The 26,991-nt window shown below is 42.7% G+C and overlaps 1 protein-coding gene across 3 annotated transcripts in view; it reads left to right on the plus strand.

Annotated features, from left to right (window-relative positions):
• The window catches only part of ARL6 (ARF like GTPase 6), an 811,945-nt gene that overhangs the window by 323,436 nt on the left and 461,518 nt on the right, over positions 1–26,991 (plus strand). For all 3 annotated transcript variants that reach the window (XM_069240507.1, XM_069240506.1, XM_069240508.1), the window contains one exon: positions 8,267–8,328. In XM_069240507.1, the coding sequence (XP_069096608.1) occupies positions 8,267–8,328 (62 nt within the window). The remainder of the gene's footprint in view (positions 1–8,266; positions 8,329–26,991) is intronic.

Below are 26,991 nucleotides of genomic sequence, written 5' to 3' on the forward strand. Positions count from 1 at the left end.
GTCGCTGTCTCTCTACTGTATTACAAGAAATTTACTTGTAATTCTGAGTGTTAAACCTTTACTTAAATACCTGTCATATTCATTGTCAGTATTTATCATTTAGGCTTACCCCACTAGACCTACTTCTACTCTTGTCCATAAATACATATTTGTCCTCGGGTTTCATTAGAGCCGAAGTATCATATAGGTGGCTCAAAGCATGGGAAAACGTAAGGCATCAGAACCCCCAAGGGGAAAAGAGAAATCTACAAAAAAACTCAGGAATGCGGGCGAGAATTGCACCATAGACGAAATTGATGATCTTATTGAGGAGGTAGAGTCATTATTATGTAGTAGGGCCACTGTCCGGGAGGGACCTGATAAAAAGATTACCTCTTACTACACAAAGAAAGTTGAACTAAAGGAAGATTTAGTGATAGACACTATTAGTCACCTAGAGGGGGAGGAATCACCCGATATTAGGTCTGGTAGCCCTAAGGATGCTACAACTCGATCCAGACATCCATGCTCCATAGATAGTACTAGGAAGAAGGGCCACATACAGGAGTGTGAAGTTGTTTGTTCTAATAAATATGCAGTCTTGGCAGAACTTGATAGTAATAAAGAACAGAATACACAAGAGGGAGAATTGCTGAACGAGTTATACCCAACTATTCCAATTGTACAGGTACTTAGAGAGAGGATCTCTCCATGCAACTTAGAACCAGTGAACCCCCCAAAACATAAAACAAGAACTATAGCAGACCTCTATGACCTACTCTCTGGATTAATACAGGAAGTTAAGGACCTGAAACTTGAAGTAAAAACCCTATCAGATATTGTGGAAAAGGGGGGGGGGGGGTAGGGGTACCCACAAACCTCAGTGCGAAAAGGAGACCCCTCCTATATCACTTCAGCCACAAGGTAGACCCACAAGTTCCCATAATTTGACTACTAACCCCAACCCTACCCCAGCTATAGCCAAGATTTTTCAGCAACCGCAGGGATATACGAGAGGGGCAAACGGGGGAAATACTGGCCCACGCAATTACCCTAGAAGTAATGCTAGTGATCTATGCCAAAAAATAGGGAATCCACGTAGAGAATCCTGTCTGGTAAAAGGGCCCCAAAAGGGGAATGTGGAGCTTACCCAGATCACCCATCCCCAAGCATCTCATGATCGCAATTATTATACTACATGGAATCGGTATTCTGTGGGGGATAGGTTTCCCATTAGGACCAATGTTGTATATCTATTAAATGTCCCAAAATTGGCCATAGATAGTAGTGAAGACGAAGATTCCTTAAAGAATAAGCTTACACATTGGATTAGGACCAAAAGACACTGTCTATCCATAATTCATTCAGATATTAAGAGGGCAGAAAGAATCTCAGGGGGGATGGGGCATCATGATGTTATTGCATTAACACTTAAGGATGGAAGCTTATCCAGAGGCCTGATCGACATGGAACAGAGAACCGCCGCCCCCACGATCAATGCCATGAGGTTCAGTTCGGAACCTTACATTACCAAACCCCTAATCCCGAGGCCTAAGCATAATGACATGGAGGGACTGCAAAATAGAAACTCCGATTCCAATCTTGAAAGAGTAGATTGACTACTCCAGATTGATCAGGCACAAGTGGGACTAATTGGGGATCCAATAGTAGGTGAGCCCCTCATAGGGTTTGATCCTCATGTAACAGGGGCAGGGAATATAGTGGAGTCTCTGCCCCGTAGGAAAGATTTGACAGCATATTTGAGCCCTACTTCTAATGCTATCACCCCAATCGGGAGGGGTCCTATCACTATGATCTCCTGGAATGTAGCAGGCTTAAAAAATAAGCTTACAGACCCGGAATGGCAGGACTATATTGATCAATATCATGTTTGTCTCTTTCAAGAAACTTGGCTTAAAGACCCACCATATAAGCTAGGATATAAAACCTACTTTATTAGTGCAATTTCAGCTGCCAGAGGGAGACCGTCGGGGGGACTGGTTGTCTGGGTGAAAATCTCACTAAATGTTGAGATACGTATGCAAGACTCAGAGTCAGATGACATTTTATGGTTGGTAATGGGGGGAAAAAATAAGATAATATCCCACATATTCAATGTATATATAAGACCTAGAAGGACAAACTTGGAGTCGCCTGAAATAACTTTATTAGACGATCTGCTTAAAATGATCCCAGGAGGAGAGACAATTATGATAGGGGGTGACCTTAACTGTAATTATGAACCCATAACTGGATTTGAACATCTAGCAGAAGAAGAGGATAGAGCCAGAGCAATTCCTTATTTAACAATAGAAAAAACTGTCCCAGGCACAGTGGCTGCATTGCAACTTATGGGCCTTACATTAAAACATGGACTAAGGGCATGTAATGGTAGAGTGGGTGAAGGAGGCCTTAATTTGGATACCTTCCAGAGAGGCAACTCTACCTCAAAAATAGATTATATTTTACATAGTATAAGTACATGGGGAAGATTAGTGACTTTTAAAATAGACAAAAGAAGGGAAAGTGACCACTTTCTGTTAATAATTGAACTTAGCGCCCACCTCCTAGATTTGGATGTGGAATATGCAGAACATAATAAGGTGGAGTTACAACCCTCCCTCAGTAACAACAGACGGGATATAAAATGGCCTGCAATAATAGGCAATCTGGAGACTATGACAAATATTTACCATACATATTCTAATCTCCTAGAGCCTTATGTTGAAAATGAACTTGCTGATATCCCCATCACGGCCATCCACCAATCAATGAGTATTGCACTAAGACCCTTCCTGACCAAACAGCCACGGTACAAGCCCAAAAAGGAGAAGGTGCAGATCACCCCAAGCAGCCCATGGTACACTATTAAATGTAGGGAGAGGAAAAAAGAGCTGATAGAGGCTCTAAAGCAAAAGAACCAATTGGCCATACAACAGGCAAGGGCCAGCTACAAGAAAACACTGGCAACTGCCCAAAGCAACTGGGAGGATCAAAAATGGCAAGATCTCCTGGAAGCAGCAAAAACCAGTGACGCTAGGAACTTCTGGAAAATAGTTACCCATGGTAGTAAAGAGGGGATAATTTCTACTGATCATCATATAGATCCCAATACATGGGTTAACCATTTCACACACCTTTATTCTGACCCCCCCAGCCTTGATTTCTATCCCTCAAGACATATAACACTAGCTACTCAGGGCATCTTACCCGAGTTACAATTTAGCCTCGAGGAGACGGTGAACGCCATTGAAGCAATCAAGCTGGGGAAAGCCCCCGGTTTGGACAAAATCCCGGGGGACTTGTTCAAACATAGTTTAGAAATTTGGGCACCCTATCTAAATCTTTTAAGTAACGCTATAGCAAGGGGAGGTCTTGTCCCCGAGACATGGAAAGGGGCAGAAATAATCCCAGTCTTCAAAAAAGGTTCCAGGGATGAACCAGGGAATTATAGACCAATTAGCCTCTTAGATGTCACGCAAAAAGTATATGCTAGACAGCTGCTGAATAGGATTAACAGCTGGATAGATGGAAACAGCATACTGACCATATACCAAGCCGGCTTTAGGCACCAGACGAGCACAGTCGATCAGGCCTTTAAGCTGTCGACGATAATGTGGAAATATACTAGACTAACGAAAGGCCATCTCTATATCGCATTTGTGGATCTGCGCGCAGCCTTTGATCTAGTGCCAAGGGACTCCTTATGGGCTGCGTTAGGGAAACAGGGTATGCCAGGGAACCTCTTGAGCCAGCTAGAGAGACTACACGAGAATACATTTGCAAAGGTTCGGTGGGGGCCAAAGGGAGAGTTGACAGACCCAATACCTATTAAGAGGGGGGTGAGACAGGGTTGTGTGCTTGCCCCAACCCTCTTCTCATTATACATTAATGATCTGGTTCACTTTCTGAAACAAAGCAACCATGACTCACCAAGATTGAACGGTGATCCTGTCCCCGCCCTCCTCTTTGCAGATGATACTATCCTATTATCTCAAACTCCCATGGGCTTGCAAACTCTATTAGATAAATTTAGCGATTACTGCAGCCTGAAGGGATTAGAAATTAACACAAGCAAGACCAAATACCTGACTGTTAACCCTCATAAAGCACTCAAGAGAAACATTCGGATTAGAGGGCAGGCATTGGAACGAGTAACAAATTTCAATTATCTAGGGATACTCCTTGATGCCAAATTGTCATGGACACCGCATGTTAATAAAGCTGCTATTTCCTTAGCGCATAGTTCCATGGCAATTAGCAAAAATTACAAATGCTCAAGGTCTAGTATTGTTTCACCAGTATTTGAGATTTATAGGTGCAAAGCACAGGTTGCTGCTCTATATGGTGCTGAACTCTGGGGATTCATAAATCTAACCCCATTGGTTACCCTGGAAAATAATTTTATGAGGGGGGTACTCGGTCTCCCTCCATCTACTCCACTGATTCCTTTAACCTATGATATTAACATGAAACAAATAGGTAAATTGGCAGCCTTGAGGCCCTTGCTTTACTGGTGTAGACTTTGGTCTACCCCTGAATTAATCCATTATAGGCAAGCGCTAATTGAGATTATAGACTTGGACAAGGCAATTTCCCTCCCGTGGCTCCATTATATAAAACAATGCTTTTACACTCTTGGCCTAAAATTTTACTGGGAAGAACCATACACACTAACAAAACAATCTAAGATTCAACTAAAACAAGTATTTTGGGACTTTACCCTAAACAGCCCTCTCTACAGCAAGGATCTAGGTAGACTCACTTTAAGTTTCCTGGATATGAAACCATTACCGTATGCTGAGGAATGGATAGATACTATCCAACCTAGACGAGCAAAAGTTTTATTTATGAAGCTTCGATATGGGACTCTCCAGGTTAAGGCTTTTACTTCTAAATGGGGCCCCTTCAATGGGAGAACACAAGAGGTGATTTGTGGGCTGTGCAATATGGAGACTCCTGAAACGACGGACCATGTCCTTTTAAACTGCAATGCCTATGATAAACCAAGGAGGAAATGGCTTCGACCTATCTGCAGGAACGTTGGAATCAGGAACTATAATGAAGCAGCAAGATTCTTGAGATCTAGTACGATACCATATGTTGTTTTTGGTTTAAGCCGGTTCTTACTAGCAATTTCATTTATTAGAAACAAGGCGGGCCTAAGGCTCTAGGATTCAGTTATTCAGTTATTTATTCACTTTATTTAAATAGTCCTCCCCTACCAAAGCAAAATAAGTGCCTGATGGCACTGGAGGCAAATTTTAAGGGTTTTATAAAAATGTAATACTGTAATTGATTCTTATTTATAGCTTTTAAGATTAATATTCCCTTTTATCCAGACAGTTGGTTTTTAGTAGCTAAATGATTGTTAATTGCTGATGGAATAATGTGTCTTTTGTAATACTTGATTGTTTGCCCTTTATGGCTTTCAGCCGAATATAGGCATGTATGGGAAAAGAAATCGTTGGGCATTAGGGATTCCCACTCAGCTCTTAAAAACTAGTAAAACAAGACCACATGCGATGGTGGAAGGCACATTGCCAAGATTCTTAGAGGCACTTTGGTATGCTAAGGACAAATGTCCTACAAAAGAAGCACGAAATTCTATTCTTACAATGGTCATTATTTGTGCTTACTTATAGTCCTAGAGACCAAGTGAGCTTTCTTGCCAGTACACAGCCATAGCTATTAACAGTCAGATATCAATCCCATTTGCTCTGTGCACACAGATTCTATTTATGACCACTCTATTATATTCTTGGTGATTTGTAAAGTGATGTGTACTGTGCATTGTTATAATGTTTTAATCGATCAATTACTTATTCTTTTTCTTTTATCTAACTGTACTGTATGACCCAGGGGGAGTCCTGGATTTTATTTTTTTCTTATATTCTTATGATGGGTCTGGTTTTACTGTTTTTACCAAACTGCTTTTGTTTTCTTTTAGAAATGTATGAATTGTGTTGGCATGCTTTTATGGTATTGTTTTACCGAAATAAAGCTGAATTGGAATTGGATTTTAATCCCCAGATACATATCACCAGGTACCGCCCGCTTATCCGTTATTGAAGTGTATTCAGAACATACTATCTGTGTCTTGCCCGAATTCAATTTATATCCGGAATATCTTCCAAACTTTCTAGCCTCCACTTCAATTTCCTTGATGGCACCCTCCGGATCACTTGTTACTATCGCTACATCATCTGCATAAGCAAACACCTTATACTCTTCGCCATAGTAAATAAGTGACTTAATACTTATACATTCCTCCAGTTTAGATAAGAAGGGGTCAATATATAAGGCAAAAAGAAGAGGGGAGCATGGACACCCCTGTCTAGTCCCCCCTGAGATTGATATAATACCAGATTCCAAGCCCCCAACACAAACTCTAGCTTTAGGGGCTTCATATAGGGCTTTTATAGCTGTTCTATACCCTGTACCTATCCCCTTCCACTTCGTTTTCCCATAAAAAAATTCCAAGACACTCGATCAAGTATATGTTACAGTCCACCATAGAAAGACCAATCAGTTAAAACATCAGTGCTTTCCTTCTGCTAATTGTGCATTTAAAAAAAGAACAAATATTGATTAGATGGGGATTCGGGTTGCTGAAAATACACCAAAGCTAGTTGGGAGGTTCTTTATTCCCACTCCCTTATAACAGGGATTAAAAACCTTTTAGTAAAATCATTGTAAAATTTACAGAAGTAGATAAAGTGCAGCAGGCATTGTGGGGAGGCTTCATCACAAGGACATATCAATATTTTTGATGGCTCAAACTCGCCACCTCACAAATCCTAACCTGAACCCTGTTAACAATTGTCTGTCCCAGGAGCCATTGATCTATTTTAAATATGGTTCCAAGATTGGAGAACTGTGTGACTCAGCATCCTCTCTGACTGTCCACTTATTGAGTTCGGAATCCTCCCTAAGGACTCTTGACCTTTCCTTGAATGTAGACTTAACCCAGGCCATATCTATTATGGTTATAGTAGATGGATTAGTGAAAAGAGCCATCCTCCCTAGCTTGGACACTTCTGATTTATTATACTCAAACCAAGGTATTTTCGAGCTTCTCTCACACGTGGAGCAATCATAAATAATCTCTCTATTTAGTGAAACATGTAGGTTTGCCCAGATTGGACACGACAGAAGCAGAGGGGCCAATTTATTAATATCTTCAGCGTACACCCAGGAGTTGCCTGAGTATCCTATTTTGCTTAATTGCGAGGGAGCTTTTATTAGAATATCCTCAAATTCCAGACCATGTGTAATGGCCGGGATGCACTTTCTCTAATAAACCTCCAAGAGGGGGCTACGGGTTTTTTCCCTATATGCTTAGCCAAATTGAAAATAAACCCCACCGACCTATAAAGTCTCTATCTATCTTTAGCAATACATGGTCCCAGTTTCCCCTAGCATCCACGACTAAGCCAAACTATAGAAAAAAGTGGTTAGTCTGGTCAATGGGATGTCCTTGTACAAAAATGCCCCTCATCATATATTGCCTGGGCTTGCAAACCCACTGTCTGTTCTACACAACTACACAATAAAATATTTACTTTACAACAACCAAAGCTCAAAGGCAGTAAGTCCTGTTGGGCAGCTGCATTCTATCCTTAAGACACTGTTTCCCAACATCTACTGCCATATATACTGTGCAGCTCACAGCATACCTCTATCCTTCTGACATACTGCTTAGACATCACCAAACATTTCCCTCATAGGTCCAGCTGTAACCCTCTTGCAATGTTGTAGCAATGGGTACCCAGGAACCTGATGAAAGGAAAAGTGCTTTAATGAGCACTGATACTATGAAACGTTGTACAAACACTATATACGGAGTAGCTACTTGTTCATCACTCAAAGCACTTTAAGTCTTGCAAGGTTGTGGAAGTGCCATATAGATCCAAAAGATTGGACATAATGTCCTAAATACTTACAAGTCCCCTTAAACCAAAAAAGAAAACTCACAATTTGAAGCAATCATTAAAACTATGGAACTACCTCCTAATGTGATATTCACTAATTTATCATATTTGTTTCTGTTATAAAGATGAAGCTCTTCAAATTAAATTAAACGGTAAATGAAGCTTTGACATGTTTGCAGTAGGTGGTATACAGCTTTCATGTTGAAATTGTCCCTTTTTGCAACAGCACTAAAAATAGGCATTGTGAACTGTTTAGCAACTGTATGTATCATCAAGTGGTTTTTGAAGCATTGTAAGTTACACTGCATTGATTATTTTCTTGTCATTAATTGAGTCTTGTTTTTTCTTCCAAGGCTCAAACCCAAGATATAGTCCCAACAATAGGTTTCAGTATAGAGAAATTCAAAACTTCCAGGTAACTTGATTGATTTTTCTTTTTTGTCGTGCATTTAACTAAAAAAAAAAAAGAATTCAAGTGTATGAACATTTGTCTTTGTTGTAAAATGTCAATGCATCATTTTCACTGTGAACCAGTAAGAACGCCACTGAGATCATAAATACTCTGGAGAAATGTTAATTTTGCATCTCTATCTTGCAGTAAAATAAAATGGTAGCACCCTTGCCCACTGTATTTTTTTAATTTTGCATAGTCATTATAAATTCTCTGAGATACTTTACTAAAGGTATGTATAGCAATTTTAATTCTTATTTTTACTAAGCACTTGTTTCTGCTGTTGTCGTTGTTTAGTTGAGCTGTGCATATCTAGCACTTCCATTACTTGCTTTAGGCATTGTTTACAAGCGGGTCTCTAATCTGATTTTGGGTGAAAGCTCCTGTTTGCTCCCGAAATGACATCACAGGTTGGTTGCAAATTGCACCTTACATGGATGTTTGCCATAAAGATGTTTTGATAGGTTAAGAGATGTAAGTGCAAAATGACGGTTTGTGCAGCTAGGACCAGGTGAAACCATGCACAGTTTGTGCATGACTCTTTGTACATTTGCAATTTTTAATTTGGTGCAAATTGACCTCCCACTAATTACTGCACCTCGCTGCAACAGTAATTTGCATGCACACAGTTTTCCCTTAATTTCGTATAACTTGTAGTTGGACCCTACCGTGATTCAAATTAGTTGCCTCACAGTCATGCACCGATGTGCGTTAGATCAGCACCAAATAAAAATAATAAGTATGTAGGAAACCAGATTGAAAGTCCAGCTTTTTATAAGTCCAGTGCAAATGGATAACTATTTCTAAGTGACTCCTAAAGGGATTCAAATTCAAGAAAAAAAAAAACAGACAACTTCTTTTTTTTTTTTTCTTGTCACTTCTTTACCTTATTTGGTACAACGACCATAAAAGCACATAAAAATCACTTATAATATCCTATAACACTAAAACAATCAATCAAATCCATTAAATGCACCTTAAAATCAATAAATATAGTATACATACACTGAGAAAAACCCTACAGATGAGTAAACAATTTTCAAGATTTTAGCACCCATTGCGCATTTTGTATAACTATAACCTGGGATAGACATAATGCACCTTAAATAACTCAATACAAAATGTTTACCCGGAAAAGCACACATTTCCCCAGGATTTGGCTCTCATTACAGTAAATGCAATATAGTCTCATCGTTTAAACAGTAAAATCAATAAAATCTAATAAAACCATCTGTTCATTATAGTGCTTGAAGCTCTAAGTATCTGTTTATTAATAGCACCATAACCAAGCCAATAGATGTGCTAATCATAGACCACCCCACTTGTGAATTAGTGTTGACTACAAATGTTTAGTTATTCAATCAGTTCTTATCTAAAAATTTGCCTTGCTTTTACTGAACACAAACAAGGAATCGGCTTACTGAATATACAATTTGCTCTGCAGTGTTTGTCCTAAGTAAACTCAGCACCACCTGATAATCCGTGACCCCAAAAAATAGACAGACATCGATGTCTTGCTTCTCAGTAACCTGGACAATAGAGGAACGGTTTCAACTGGGCAAGGTCTGACACACCATTAATTCCTAAATCATAGCGCAGGGTGATAAGTGGTGTACTGACAGGGCCCTAATGAAATTGTTTTCAGTAACTGGTAACCTGTGTGTGTTTGTGTACCCCCAAATTTCAGCTCCATAAATGGCCGCATTCAAGGACTTAGCAGGATAGGCCTCAAGAGCAGGTGAAATTAATCGATTAAAAGATGCTCTAAAAAAAAGTGTAAAATGGCATTGGCCCTATGTGTCAGACTGAGTGAACTCACTTATCCATCAGGGTGACTCCCAAATAATCAAAGCACAACACTGTAGAGTGTTACATTGCCCACCTTAACACAATTAGTTCTAGAGGAGTTCTTACCGAAGACTATGTATTTCGTTTTTGAGCAGTTTATCTCTAGGCCCTTGTCCTCACAGAATGACATAAACTTAGTACATTTTGGAGACCCACAGGAGATTTCGAAATTAGCGTCGATTCATCCGCAAAAAGAAGAATCAGGATTTTGTACCTGTTTAAAGTGGGCAAGTCGTTGACACACTGCCTCAAGGACTCAGTTACATCATTTATATAAATAGAAAAAAGAGTGGGGGCCAGAACGCAACCTTGGTGCACTCCACGGTAAATGGGGATTCTAGATGTAAGTTCCCCCTGCACCCCCAACTGCACTTGAGCATAATTTTCATGATGTCATCTGACCAGAATATTCAAAAGATCTCTAGTGACACCAATGTTCCTCAGCATCCTCCTTAGGTTGTCTATAGGGGAATCGGGTAAAAGACTGCTTGGAGGTCGACAAAAGCTACATATAGTTTCTGTTGACAAAAAGTGACCTGCTTCCAGTATAGGAGTGAAAACCTGAGCACCTGATCAGTGGTGCTGCTTTTCACCCGAAACCCTGCTTGGAAAGGAGAAAGTATATTCATGCTAGATGCCCACGCTAACAATCAATCCGATACCTGCCTCAAAAAGATTTTAGGAAATTGTCCAATAAAGTGATGGGCCGATAATTACCAGGGCATCCTGCATTTACTTTTTTGAAAATTGGGATGATTTCAGCCCCTTTCCAAATGTCCGGCACCTTGCTCCCGTTAACTATAGCATTAGATAGAGTGTTCACATACCAAGCCCATATTTGGGGTTCTGACTTATATAAATCCCAGGGGCCTTTCCAGGTTTCAAGCTAGCTATTGCTGCAAGGGTGTCTTCCATGCTAAAAAAAAGAATGGTTCACATGAACCACAAGCTGGAGTTAACCAGTTAGTATCTATCTCTACCTTCTCCTGCCACTTGGCCTGGGGTTTCTCATGGATACTATTCTTGGCGTATAAATTGACAAAAGGAATCCTCCCACTTGTCTGGCGAAATATGAAAACAACTTGGATTCCCCAGGCCTCTAGTCCCAGTCAATGACCAGAAAGTACGAGTGTCTTTCACCTTAAGTGACTGTAGCAGGTCCTGCCAATTGTCCTCGTCCCATTTTTATTTTCAGCTTTAAGTGCAGTTTTGTAACTGAGCCAAGCACATCTGATAGATTCCCACTTACCCTCCCTCCCAGCATTTCTCAGCACTAATTTGGCCTGCTTGCACTCCTTAGTGAACCACCTAGGGCCTTTCCCTCTCCTTTCGTCGTTTGTCCTGACAGTCACTGTTAGACAATAGCCTTGAGCTTGGCAAAGAAAACCCCCTGGGTCTTTAACAATACTCCAGAATCCGGGCAAGTTTCCCTAAAGCCTGACACGTGTTCAACAAAAAGTTGATAAATTACAGCTTGTGAGTCCTGGTTCACCATGACTTTAGGCCACATAACTCTACTACAACTACTGGCCACAATGCGTTCAGGTATTACAGCCAAGTTCAAGCAGGTTGTCCTCAAGAGCTGTGCGCTCCAGAAGGTATTACACAAGGGGTTAGGATCGGTGGTAGTGGCACTTACCCCCTCCATATCAATGAGGTCTGGCCAGAGTCGAACATCCACCCAGGCATAGTCAATAACCCTTTTCTGGCACCCTCTTTTGAATGTAAACTCTTAATTTGAATCTGATTGAGTTCTCAACAACACAACGTATTGGGACCCCCCAGTGCTCAACCTCTTCTGCAATTACCAAATTGAGTCCAGAAGAAGGTTCAAAAGGCCTATTAAAATCCCTGGCCACTATTAATTTGGCATCCTGTTTATAAATTCCAACTAAATCCTCTAACATACTTAGAACTGGTGAATCACACTTAGCTGGCATGGATCGACCATACACATTCAGTATAACCAGGACCCAGCCCCTGGAAAATTGAAGTTTAATACCCATTAAATCTGGTGAATCTATCAAGAGGGGCTTTTGAACACAAGCAATATTGTTATTTACCAGAATCATAAGACCCCCTTCACCTGCCCGGATCTTGTAGGGGGAATGGCCTCTATGCTATAAGTGGTGAACCCATTAACAAAAACCTTAGTTGTAGCCCAGGTTTCTTGGAGCAAACAAACATCAAACTTCCCAACGAAGGACAGCCAATCTTTATCATCCAACTTGGAGTTGTTCTCTGCCACATTCCATGAAACTACATGCAGGTCCGACTTATGAGTAGCTTCTACCGAGGAGAGATCATTCATTTGCTCCATTTCAATCCTGGGAGTTGGCTCTAGGTCTAGAAAATTGCTAACGGCCATGACAATTCCAGCTACAGCTGTTACTTCAAAATTCAACCCACCACATACGTCCGGTGACCGGCGATTGCATTTATTTGGCTGGATATGTCCCTGATGGTTGCAGTCAGTCCTGCTGGTCTAGCAAATTAAGTGCTAGAAAACGCTTAGAAGTGGGAACTGTATTATCGCAGGAGCTGTAGCCCAGGTCTTGCACGCTTCCCTGATCAGCAGGATGTTTGTCTGCTACAACTGCTCCCATAACACCTGGAGGGTAGAAGAAACCTAGAGGGAGGGCTCTAATGCCCCCCGACCAGAACAAGATTGACTGAGCGAATGTAGCAAGAACCGGACGAGACTGGGTATCTTAAAGTTCAGGATAACACAGTCACCCAACAAAGCTTTTGTCAAGGAAGTCACCCAACAAAGCTTTTGTCAAGGGGCCCACCTAGGATACCCTATGGGAAGATATAATTTCTTTAGTAAAGTTGTGAGCCCAACCTGAGTGCTCCCTTATCCAGTAAGAGACTTTATTTAAGAGAGAAACATGTGACTCCTGTTTTTCCTCAGGTAGAATTAGGACATTTTGTAGTACCATGATATAGGGGGTACACTCTGGTGGAATATTAGGCTTAGTACCATGTTTTTTGCGACCTTATAATTGGACTCCCCAAGCTCACCTTCCTATGTGCAGGGGCTGTATTTAATCCCCCAGATGCCACGGTTACGGAGTTATTAAATGATTGTTGGCATCCGCACTTGTTTTGTCTATTATTAACTCCAAGGGCCCTTCTCTCCTCTTCTTTTGGACAATGTTCAGGATGCAGTTGTGCACCATAGCTCTGGAAAACTGCGTGAGCCTTTATATCCTCAGCTCCAACCCTCTGGGCCAAGATCATGGGTCTAGATACTCTCAGAGCCAGAGCGAGGTGCAACACCAGCTTGTAAGCTATCACACCTCATCCCATCAATCTTTTTAAGTTCCATATCAATAATCTCTAAACGCTCAATTATTGGTTTCAGCTTTAGATCCAGATCAGCCTGGTTGGGGTCTCCCTCGAAAGGAAGTTCCTCGTCCAAACCCCCTGAATCTTCTAAAAGACCTGAACGGGGTGGTCGTAGAAGCCTGCAGGCCTAGGGACTTGGCAGTAGCCCTGCTCTCCTTAAAGTGCTCCAAGGCAGAGTCAGCTTTGGAACCAAACAACTTGTCCCCATCAAATGGCAAGTCCAACAGGGTCATCTGTACATCTGTTGAAAATCCAGAAGACCTCAACCATGCATGTCTCCTGGTGACAATGGATGTGCCCATTGCCCTGGCCACCGAGTCTGACGTATCCAGCCCAACTGAATAACCTGAGTCGCTGCTGCTTGCGCATCAGATAGAGAGACCCCGCATCTCCTGAGGCAAATCAGGTAGCACAGCCTTGGCTGCGTCCATCAGGGCATGAATATACCTGCCCAAAACACAAGTGGCATTTGCAGACTTAAGGGCCATGCTGCACGAAGAGAAAGTCTTCTTGGCAGACTGCTCCATTCTTTTCGACTCCCTGTCCGATGGAGCCCCAGGGAAGGAACCAGGAACTGAATGCAAGGAGCACGAGGCCTGAACCACCAGACTCTCCTGAGTCGGATGCCGAGAGATAAATCCTGGGTCCCAAGGAGCCACTTTATATCTTCTCACCACTGATCTGCTTACAGCAGTCGAAGATACAGGTTTCCCCCAAACTTCCAGGATTGGTTCTGTGAGAGCCTTTCTTGAACGGAAGGAGTGGCTCTGCAGCAGCCAAAGCAGAATGCAAGACTTCCGTCAGAATGTTCGTCTTTACCTCAGCTGCCGGTAGCAGAAGGTCCAGAAAGTCCGCTGCCTTCCTTACCACCGTATGGAATGAGGCAGCCTCCTCAGTAAGTTCCCCAGGAGACGCTAAATCCTACTTAGGGGAAGTATCGAGACCACTTGCGGAGTCCAAACCCTGAAAGTCGCCCACGTGCTCAGCGATCTCTCCTTACTCCAAGAGCTGCCTTCAATACTCTTGCTCCTCCAAAGCCTCAGAGCCTTTCTTCTTCCACGCAGCCTGGCCTCTATTCTCGGCGTCAACACAGAATTGGCTGACATCGACGACCTCGCCTGATGCAGCCCAGGAGACACACCCCGGTCTCCAGATTCGTCCAATGCCCGATCCATCGGCGCAATGGATAAACGGGCTCTCTTCACCTGTGTCGACTGGATTCGTGGCGAAGTCATCGGCGCCACCGGATCAACAGAAGCCACCGGCGTCGAAGGTCTCCTCGGTGCCGGACCAGCACCCTCTACTGGACAGAAGGGCATGAACTGTGTTGGCTTGTATGGAGCCAGAATGCCCAATCCAAAAGCCAAAGGGCCTGAGGGACCAGCTGGTGGACCGCCAGAGGCCATGGAGCTAAAGATATTAAACATAGCATTCAAGAATGCTGCTGAATCCGCTCCTGGAGCCGGGAATGCTGGATACTCCTGCGATATCAGCGCTGGATCAGGCACCTCCGACTGCACTGCAGGAGAGACGCAAGGACTCTGGTGGGGCTCGACCACCTCGAAGACCGACGGCGCCGGAGAAGCCTGAGGGCTCTCAGGCTGAGGAGTCACCATCAGACTAACCTCCCACGTGGCACGATGGCGAGTGATGGTGACCTCGACCGGGATCGGTCTTTCTCTGATCGGCGCCGGGAATCATGCCGAAGCCGGAAATCAGGTCGACAACATCTCTTAGGTGACCTTGAGGACTTCCCTGAAGATGACCTCCGGTGCCTATGATTCTCTTTCTTTTTATCCTTGGCCAAAAACAGCATGGCCTCTCGCTCCTTGAGCGCCTTCGGGTTCATTTTTTGACACAAACCACACTCTTCTATGTCATACTCGGAACTCAAACATCACAGACAGTCATTATGCGGGTCCGTCACCGACATGCGACCCCCCGCACTCCCTACAAGGCTCGAATCCTGATTTACGTGGTAGAGACATTTTAACAAAGTAACACCTTCGAGAAACAGTAACTCCCCAAGAGCCAGGAGAAAAACCATTATGCTTCGAAGGCATGGAAAAAAGGGAACTGATGTCAGCACGCCTGCGAGTTCCTCTTATTGCCACGATGATGTCAGACAGAGTCGAGTGGGAGTCGGGCAATAGTGATGTCCTCGTCGACGTGCAGAGCTGGGAAGAACATTTCCGTTGAATGCTGGCACATTAGGAGAATTCATTAGGTGAGGAATCCACAGGTAGTTGTATCCATCAGAATTCACATTCAATTTCTCTCAGAACAAACATGTTTGCACATCTGCACATTCTCCATCAAAGCAAAAATACCTCCTTCATCATCGCAATGTACAATCTGGACTATAAATAGATTTTTCAGACCCGCGAGTAAACTTCATACACTAGGCTGAATCATCTTAGATGTATATTGAATTGCTTAGAAGAAAATAGAGACGTGGAGTGCATGCTATATCAGGGCAAATAAATCAGAACATTCTGGAAAGAAATAGACCAAGCCATAAATAACATATTCCAAACAAACATTTCATTAAACTTTATCAACATAGTTGGAGGCCCAAGGCCCATTCACACTCAAGTTCACCCAAATATCTCTGGAACAACCTAGACCTATACCTGGAAAAACTGAAACCTCCATAAACATCATACTCCATGGAACTGGGTGAGCAAGTACAAGAAACTCCACCTTCTAAAGGCAGAATAATCTCAACCTGAATTCTATCTATCTACTTCTCATGTCCCTGTCATTCACACTACACTCCTTTCAAGCCCCATTTTCCTACTATTCTTCCTTTACCTTGTTGTCATAATTAATACTGCTCTCAATGCCTAATGATGATGAGAGGAGAGATGGAAAGATGTTGGTGCTGTGTTGAGAACATGTTAGATTATAAACCAGGGGTCTTTTCAAAACTGGGGGGCGGGCCCCCCTAGGGGAGCCTCAAGTGATCCGGGGGATGGCGGGGGCAGGTGGAAGGCGCCAGGGGCAATCAATTTTGGGAAACAGATAAGTAAAGCAACAAAGACAGGCCCAACAAGGAAATGTTAAACTTAAGAGGTTTAAATAAATCAACATTTTGCCTAGTGATACAAAAAGGTTTCTATGTACTCCAGTAAATAGGTAATTACAAATAAAGCATGAAATAAGTTATTGCTCTGAAGTGGGCAAGGGACTACCACCCCAAGAGACTTTTGTGGTAGAGGCTGCTTGTCATCGGAAGAGTGCCCGGAGCCGCGATATTAACGGGCCTATTTCACAGCGGAGTGGGACACGCTGAAGGGGGCAAGCGACTACAAACCACAGAGACTTACACGGTAGAAGCGGCTTTGTCATCAAAAGAGCGCTGGGGGGGCAATATTAACGGGCCCATTTCACTGTAGGCGGGACGCACTTAAGGAGGCAAAGGACTACAACCCCCAGAGAGTTTAGTGGCAGAGGCTGCTTGTCATCATAGGAGTGCCCGGAGGCGCAATATTAACGAGCCCATTTCACCATGGTGTGGGGTGTGTGTCCGGGTAAAGACCGGGCCAAGAGAGGGTCCGTCTGTACCCCTCCGCGGCCAGACTGGGCCAACTCCCTTGGCTGGGTGTTATATTGGCCAATTGATCATTGAAGTGGAAGGTCTTTGCCCTGAGTGGCCTGGTCCTTGTAAGTGTTACCTTATTTTTGTTTACTTGTGACATTCAATATGCCAAAGACTAATTTATGTAAATTAAAGGGTGTTCCTAGCACTATACCTGGACCCAAGCAACAAGCATGGACAACTTCTTGTCTGGCAGTGGGCATCATTAACAAAAGAGATCTAGTGGGCTGAGCGAAGTCTTTCTGTTACATCGCAGTTCCCCCCCACCATCGAGTGCACCTAAGGATGTGCCTCCTAGTTTGGACACCATATACAGTCCCTGCACTCCGACGGGGTTACAGTCCCTCATCAAGTAGATGTAATCTCGTTGTGGGAAAACGGGGTCCCTGCGCTTCCTCCACTGGCTCCTGTTCCTTTGGATCAGATGGTTGTAATTGCAGCCCCCAGATGCAGGCCCGGTGACAACACACAGGGAGGGAAAAGGAAGAGACAGGAGCCTGTCAGGTCATCAAAATGTCAGTAGGCCAACCCTACTCAGCCTATTGGGTAGAAGGTGCTACTAAAGGGAGATGTGCCAGAGTTGGTGCCTGACCAGGGCTTTCTGACTGATGTACTGAAAGATGTGATAACCACTGCCCTGGATCTAAAGCTGAAACCAATAATTGAGCGTTTAGAGATTATTGATATGGAAGGCTGACAACCTTCTATTCTTCCCTGTAGTTCCTATAGAGGGTGGGGTCGAGTTAGAATGAGAGGGGCCACCCAGCAGCACCCTGCCTCTTCCTCGGGGGGTGCAACAGGGAAAGCAGCCTTAGTCCTCCATCCATTGCATCTCATGCTTCTGCTATAGGGGGAAGGTTGTTTCTTTTTCTCCGCATGTGGGAGTTGATCACATCAGACTCCTGGGTCCTCAGTATTGTGGGGAAAGGTTATGCCCTTCCTTTTCAGGAGTTTCCCCCTCCTATCCCTCCCCATCCATCCTTTTGCACAGAAGACCATCTCATGTTGTTGCAGCAGGAAGTTCTAGTCCTTTTATCGAAAGGTGCAGTGGAGTTGGTTCCAGAGCAGAAAAGGGGTCAGGGTTGTTATTCAAGAGATTTCCTGATCCCCAAGAAGGATGGTCGGTTGAGACCTATCCTAGACCTGAGGGTTTTGAATTGGTTCCTCAAATGGGAAAAATTCTAAATGCTGACTCTAGCACAGGTGCTTTTGGCGTTGAGCAAAGAGAATTGGATGGTGTCTGTCGACTTACAGGATGCTTACTTTCATATCCCTATTCTGAAGTTGCACAGGAAGTATCTCCGGTTTGTGGTGGGGTCGCAACACTACCAGTTTGTGGTCTTTCCTTTTGGACTTACTTCCTCACCTCGAGTCTTCACGAAGGTGATGGCGGTGGTTGCAGCAAATCTCAGGAGGAAGGGAATATTGGTATTCCCTTACCTGGACAATTGGTTGATCAAAGCCAAGTCTCCGGAGCTCGTGCTGCATCACCTGCAGATGACAACCCAGTTGTTGTTCAATCTGGGGTTTTCGGTAAACGTGCCCAAATCTCACCTGGAGCCCTCTCAACGCCTCCTGTTCATAGGGGCAGTACTGGACACAACATTGAATCGGGCCTATCCTCTGCCTCAGCGGATTCAGGACATTCAGGCGATGATTTCAATGTTTCAAAGTGGAGCGGTTGTTCCAGTCCTCAAGGTCCTTCGTCTGCTCGGTCTGTTCGCTTCATGCATTCTGTTGATCCCTCATGCACTCTGGCACATGAGGGCTCTTCAGTGGTGCCTCCGCAGGCAATGGTTTCAGCACAGGGGGGATCTCGAGGAGTCGATAAAGATCTCCAGAGACACTGCAGCGGATCTACGATGGTGGGCTGGGTACGGTAACCTTTCCCAAGGAAGTCTATTTTCGCTAACACAACCAGTGGCCACGGTTATAACGTATGCCTCCACTCTAGGGTGGGGAGCTCATCTTCGGGACCTGGAGGTCAAAGGTCATTGGTCTCCAGTGGAACAGCTGTTTCATATCAATCTGTTAGAATGCGGGCGATACGTTTGGCTCTCAAGGCCTTCCTCCCTTCCCTTTCCAGTAAGTTGGTTCAGGTCCTGACGGACAACACTACTGCGATGTGGTACATCAACAAGCAGGGAGGAGTAGGGTCATACCTTCTTTGCAGAGAGGATCTGCGGCTCTGGTCCTGGGCACAGGACCATCAGATTTGCTTAGTAGCAAACCATCTGGCCGGAGTTCTGAACGTACGTGCGGACAGTCTCAGTCGGCACTTCTCAGCTGATCACGAGTGTCGTCTCCATCCAGACCTGATCCTTCACATCTTCCGGATGTGGGGATTCCCTCAGGTAGAACTCTTTGCCACTTGGAAGAATGTCCGTCGTTCTGCAGCCTCCAGTGTCCCGTGCAAGGAGCGTTGGGGGACTCGTTTCAGATGTCCTGGTATGGCCAGTTGCTTTACGGATTTCCCCCCCATATCCTTGATTCCTCAGGTTCTGGAGAAGATTCGTCAAGAGCGGGCCCAAGTCATCTTAATAGCTCTGGATTGGCCAAGAAGGGTGTGGTACACAGACCTTCTCCAACTCTCTGTGCCCTCCGCTTCGTCTCCCTCACAGGGCAGACCTCCTCTCGCAGTCGCAGGGGCAGATTCTACACCCCCACCTCCAGTGCCTGCACCTTCATGCCTGGAGATTGAACGGGGCAATCTGAGTTCCTTTTCTTTCCTGCCAGTAGTGGTGGACGTTATTTTATCGGCCAGGCAACACTCCACCAAATCTATCTATGCTGGCAGATGGGCAAAATGTGCTGCTTGGTTTAGAGAGAAGCAAATTGATCCTTTATGGGCCCATTTGTTGGACATTTTATTGTTTGCGTTGTCCTTGGCTTAGTGGGGTGGTGCAGTTGCGACTGTTAAGGGCTATCTGTCGGCACTGTCTGCCTTTCTGTACCTTCCTGATCAACCGTCTTTATTTAAGTCCCCTATAGTTATAAGGTTCTTAAGGGGTCTTACCAATAGGTTTCCTCCCTCTCCGTTTATTATGCCTCACTGGGATTTGAATTTGGTTCTCACATTCCTGATGGGTTCGCCGTTTGAACCTTTACATTCATGTCCATTAAGGTTTTTAGTATTAAAGACTGTTTTTCTTATAGCCATCACATCGGCTAGGCGAGTGAGTGAACTTCAATCGCTTAGCGTTAAACCCCCTTTTACTTCTTTTTATGCAGACAAGGTGGTGTTGAGGACCAGAGCGGCTTTCCTACCGAAGGGTGTTACACCCTTCCATTTGGGACAATCTATAACGCTTTTGTCTTTTTACCCACCTCCCCATCCATCAAAAGAGGAGGAGAGACTGCATTGTCTTGACCCAAGGAGAGCTTTAAGTTTCTACATTGAGAGAGCGAGAGAGTTCCGGGTGGACGATCAGCTCTTCGTCAGCTACGTGAGGAAGAGAAAAGGCAATGCTGTCCACAAAAGAACACTGTCCAGGTGGGTCATTCTTTGCATAAAAGTATGTTATTCCTTGGCAAAGAAGGATCCTCCTGTTGGAATTAGATCCCATTCCACCTGGGCTAAGTCGCCCTCTTCGGCCTTGGCTAGAGGTGGTCCAGTGGCTGAAATTTGTAAGGCAGCAACTTGGGCTTCCCTCCACACTTTTGCAAAGCATTATTGCTTGGACTCGGAGGTTAGGAGTGATGGCCATTTTGCACGGGCGTGCTGCAGGATTTCTTGGTGTGACCATTCAGGCACCGCCACCGAGTGCGGTACTGTTTTGGGACTCCATTCATTAGGTGCGAAATCCACAGGTAGTTGTATCCATCAGAAGAACAAGTTACTTACATTCGGTAACGCCTTTTCTGGTGGATACACTAGCTACCTGTGGATTCCTCATGGTCCCACCCGCCTCCCCGTTGCCTGGTTGGTCTTACCAAGATTTCCTAGAGTGTATGTATATAAGGATGTGTTTATATGTTTGATTGTATTTGTATGTTCGATGGCATGTGTAGCTGCAGATACACATGCTGTGCACATCCTGTTGTATATATATGTACATATATGTGTGATTTTCACCCAAAAGGAGGCACTTCAGACAAATGCTCATGACTTCTTAACCTTACAAAAGTACAGTCACGCAAATGGGAAATCCTCCCAACCAGATAAACCTAATGCAGTAGGATTGGCTGTCATGGCGATATTTTAACAACTGGCACTGAAGTTTGACAAATTAGCTATTGATCTCAGTCTGCTTTGTTTGGAGCAGCAGACGATTTGTTCTAGAGTCACTGTTGTGTCAGTAACCCTGGAATCAGTGACCTGCCATTGCTGGACATGTAGATGTATTGACGGAACAGTGGGATTATATCCACCAACAGGAATGTATGGTGGATGACATAGAAGGACAATATAGAAGTAACAACTTGAGAATAGGAGGCCTGTCAGTGAAAGTCAAGGGTCCAACCATGGAATGATACCTTGAGCAATGGCTCAGCGCCATCTACAATTTTTTCTCCAAACTGCTTAAATACAGGGAACATTATACCTTCCTTCAGTTGACCTACCAAATTGGTCCCTCACTTTCCAAACATCCACACTATACACCAGCAGTATAGAAGCACCAGATCTTGTTTATAGAAACAGAGTCCTCCCTACACTGAATTTGAAATACATGCTTGTGTACCATCCAAACTAAAAGTCTTGGGGAGCTGACAAATGGCTGCTGAATACGGCATGAAGATAGACAGTGCCAAGAGCCCCAGATCTTGCGAGGGGTGAAGGCTACAGAATCAACAGACCCTTCTAAATGCTACAGAAGAATTAGCCATGGGTGGACGCAGGCAGACTGTTGCATAGTGTGCACACATCTCCCCAGACTGTTCTGAGGTGAACACAGTGACACTGAACATGTCAAGTGTCGACGAAGGCTGGACAGGAGTTGCTCCCCCCTGCCTGACTTCACACCCATGATGGCAGAAATGCTGGGATAAGACACTCAGGCACACCTTGAATGGTAAAGCTGAGCTTTGATTGAAGGAGGATAGGAAACTCATTCACTGCTCATGTTTATCTTCCTCCAGGGAAAAGTATATGACTGAAAAAACACATATCCATAGCCACCCACCCATTTATTTGTGGTTGTATCTGCCAATGGCGGGACAAGCTATGATATCATTCATACATGAACTGGCCTGGGGGAGGAAAATCAGTACATTTGTTGGTCAAAAGGTGAGGCTGCTGCAGATGGTCAGTACTAACACACAGAAACTGTTAGTTAACCTAGATGAAACACTAATGTGCCTAGTGGAATACTTGGGAAATGGAGACCGGACATAACAGAAGACACCATGGTGGGTTTGAACACATGTAAAATATAGTTATCAGGAATGTAGGTTCCTGGGGATTTTAGTAAATAGATATGATATATTCATACCTTTATTTGAGAGGTATTGATTTAGCATGTCTGCGGGAAGAACATTGGTTTAAGTCAGCGGGCCTTAAGTTAAACTAAAAGTGGAAAAGTCAATTGTACTCTTCCTTCACTAGAGGTGCACTGCTCTGGCTCGGTCAGGGTGATGAGATTGGTGGTGTAACATGGACAAGCAAATCTGGGGAGAAAATGTTTTGTACTAGGGGGGTGATTTGATTACAATAGAGCATAGCGATTGCGTGCCTCTATGACCTCTTCACACTTTACATGTGTGGATACACTTGTACCAGGCATACTACATTTGATTCACATGCCTACTATATTACTGTATGGCAAGATGATAACAGTTGTGGAGGGAGCACGTTATTTCAAAAGGGTAAACCACCTTTACCACAGTGTCTTTACCACGCAACCATGCATGCCTTTACCACGCTGATGACTTGTGTGTGTGTGTGTATGTATATATATATAATATATATATATATATATATATATATATATATATATATATATATATATATATATATATATATATATATATATTCCACAACAGGTGGAACAATATCCACCAGGCGACTGCACTGATCCCTTCATTGACTCCGACTCATGAGGACAGATCAATATTCAAAGTTGGATTTCTTCAAATTTATTCCATGTGATTACAACATAGTTTACTGCAAAGAATGTCAACACGTTTCGGCAAACGCCTTCTACTGGACAAACTTAGCCGAAAAAAACGGCATCTTATTATATACATGATTAAAAACCATCATTTGTTTCCATTTCATACTAGTGCAAACTAATGGTGCGGCCATCTTTTAACATGCAAATAACTAAAATAGGCCTGCATTTAAATAGCAAAATGCTGCCTTAACAATGATTCACGTATATTGTTTTATAAAAACATGGACACTAATGAAACTTGTAATTCTTGCAGGCACCAATCAGTTGTCATAATGATTACAAACAATACAATACGCTAAAAGCTATTGATTCTCAAACAGATTAATTTTACTGCCCTATGTAAAAAAAAAAAGAAAAAAAGATGTGTCTTGATTAGCTCAATGGCATGTCATAATTAGCACTTTAAAAAAAGATTATTCCATATTATAAGCAAATATTTTATCAATTGCGATTGCATGCCTCTATGACCTCTTCACACTTTACATACCTGGATACACTAGGACCAGGCATACTACATTTGATTCACATGCCTACTATATTACTGTATGGCAAGATGATAACAGTTGTGTAGGGAGCACGTTATTTCAAAAGGGTAAACAACCTTTTCCACAGTGTCTTTACCACGCAACCATGCATGCCTTTACCACGCTGATGACTTGTGTGTGTGTGTGTATATATATATATATATATATATATATATATATATATATACATATATATATATATATATATATAGAATCACTGGCTGGCAAAATACCTATCTAGTGCTGAATATATGCATTACTCTCTCACACGTGACCTGTACTCTTGTTAGATATGGTCCTCCACGCTGGGCACCTGCATGGCTCTATAAAACACGTGAAGCATCTGGGACATGCATTTTCATACCATAACCCAGTGCTGAGCCACCTACGATGAGGCACACAGATGTTGAGGATGCCTGCCTGGCATGAGGTGTTATCAAGCAGCATATAACACTAATTCTCAGAGATTGAGGGATCAACGTATGACAAATTGAAAGAATAGGGATGAAGCCAATGCCCACATTAGACTATCAACAATATCTGACTATGCAGTATGCAGAAGGTGACAATGCAGACTGTTTATTGGCCTAGATTCTGCACACGGAAATAGCATATGCCCCAATAGCTTTGCTCAAAAAGCCTGTTATAGTAGGTTCCCAAAACAAGATCAGCAAAGCAATTAGGGTCTCATGGGAGAGTCACTCCTCATTAAAGCACAGCAACACTTGTTATTTGTGTTCCTTTAATAATATCCCTGGAGAGAAACAGTCTGCAATTAGTCTGTTCTTCCTTTTTTCGAATTTAGTGAAACTTTGAAGCCACCACAGTTCTGTTTTCTTTTCCAGATCCTTTTTTTGTTCCTTATATTAGACTCATGTAAACAATATTTCAGCCCGCCAACGCATTTCGATCCAAACACGATTTTTGTGCAATGCTGCAATAATACATATAACAAAAATTAAAATACATTTAGCAAAACATGAACGAAGATAAATACATACTAAATACATATTAAAACTGTTCATCCTTTCATACTTTGATGAATTTGAACCCTCATGATTCAAGTCATTTCACAATTTCATATGTACATTACAATATGCAATTCAACGTTTTCCATAAATACATTGTTTCGGGTCCAGAAATGTCGATAGATCTGTAATCATTGTGTTCGAAAGGAAACAGCAGGAGAAAACAAAATGATAGAAGAAAAGAGAAGAAGAAAAAATTACTTTCAATAGCTTCTCATTGTGTATAGGCTGTATGTTGGATAACAATTCAAGCCTTGATTGTAAAGTGAATGTTTTCCTCACAATTTCATGTGTATGACAAGTTCGAGTCTGAATTTCTTAATTTCAGGCGATCCTTACAGAAATCCTGCAAAACAATCATTCGCCTATTAATATTCTTTTTTTAGGCTTCACAGTTAAATTCCAGTAACATGGAACGTTCTGTAACTTACTTACATTCATAACAAATCTGTTGGAATACCTTACTATATCAATATGTGTTCCAGGTGTTGCAGTTTCCCAGATGTTATTCACAGTATATAAGGTATTTATACCTCAGCATAGAGATGGGTGCAAGTACATCTCCCATTCATATACATGATTTATATTTCTCTACCCTTGGTGTGTGAGAACACCTATTAATCACGCTCAACACTTCTAATCCACATTTACATGAAGTCAAATATTTTTTGTTATATCATAATAGAAAATTGTCACCAGGTTGAAGCTTAATAGTGTGTTTTAATATGCGCCTCATTTTTTCATCAATTGAGGACATTTGGTATGAGTAATGGTATTTCCCATTAATATTTCAAGTTTTGGGAATCTTGAGTTCCTTACCATTGATCATGAAGCAGTATTACGTGTTGTTTCCAGGCAATGAATTATATCATTGTGTTGACCAAAGGATAGGCAACTTCCAATCTCTGAAGAAAAAATAAAATCTCAAGCAGATACCTGTTTGAGAAACAGTGTAATTTGTTAGACATGGTTGCATAAAATGTGTAATCTATATCATGAAAACCAGTCTTATTGAAAATGGAACAGGACTGAATAGAGTTTGGGGGGGTCTATTCAAACGTTTCGGCTATAAAAGCACGCTCGCCACCCTGAGCTGTTAACAAATTATACTAGACTATTTTTTACCATTAATTCAATTCAACATTTATTGCATGTCTCTTTTTTTTATCCGGGAACACGTCCTCTGGGTAGGTTCTCGAGAAGAGCTTACGGTAGTAATATATTCTACAGCAAGCTTAGTTGACGCTTGTTTCCATGAGGCCTTTTCCCCATTTAGAGAGGGCTATACCACATGTTTTGGTATAATACCATAAGTAAGTGGTTTATTTAGGTTTTAGTATATATATTTTTAGACACATTAAGGTCTCTCTAAATAACCTAAGAGAAGTGTTTTTTTTTTCATTATTTGGTCCTGACGAAGCGCCACCAGATCCATATGGACATTTTAGGCGCGACCTATGGTGATGGTCGAGGGTAACTTTATCCTTCTCACCTTACTATGTTGATAGAGTGATTGAGCATTATCTCTACTTCACTCCCCCTTTTGTTTTTAACCTTGACCCAGATCCTTTATGACTTAATGAAGTGTGTTTTTGTTAGGGTTTCTGGAGCCAATTTTATCAATTTTTCTCTTTCCTCTCCTATTCTGTCCATAGGGTTGAATCTTTTCCTCTCCAACCACAGCACAGATCTCTAGTTAAGATCTCTGGCAAAGTGCCCCCTTTTGATGGGCCTGTCTGACATTGCAGTGCCAGTCTGATGAGGAGCAAATCCTATGATGAAGCATGACATCCTTTGGATGTGTGAGGGCATTTGCATCTAGATAGAAAAGTGCCCTGTGGATTTTTCGACACGTCTTTCATTGGAACAGTGTACTCATTTATATTGTATGAGTATTAGGGAGTCTGTACACTCACCATTCACCTCCTGGTCTCTCCTGTGTCAGTATATTTTTTTTATATTGCCAAATGTTGCTCTAAGTATTCATAAAAAACATTCATGTCGAATATGCAGAAGGACAGAACAGAGGTTGGGAGTCTATCCGACCATTTCAAGTATAGAAGAACAACCGGTATATTGAAGTGGTCTCAAAAGGTCCCTCACTAACTTTACCAATGATGCAACTCAATATTTCTGATAGAGACTTCTAATCACAGATTCCT

Source organism: Pleurodeles waltl, chromosome 6 (genome assembly GCF_031143425.1).
Source record: "Pleurodeles waltl isolate 20211129_DDA chromosome 6, aPleWal1.hap1.20221129, whole genome shotgun sequence".
NCBI lineage: Eukaryota > Metazoa > Chordata > Amphibia > Caudata > Salamandridae > Pleurodeles > Pleurodeles waltl.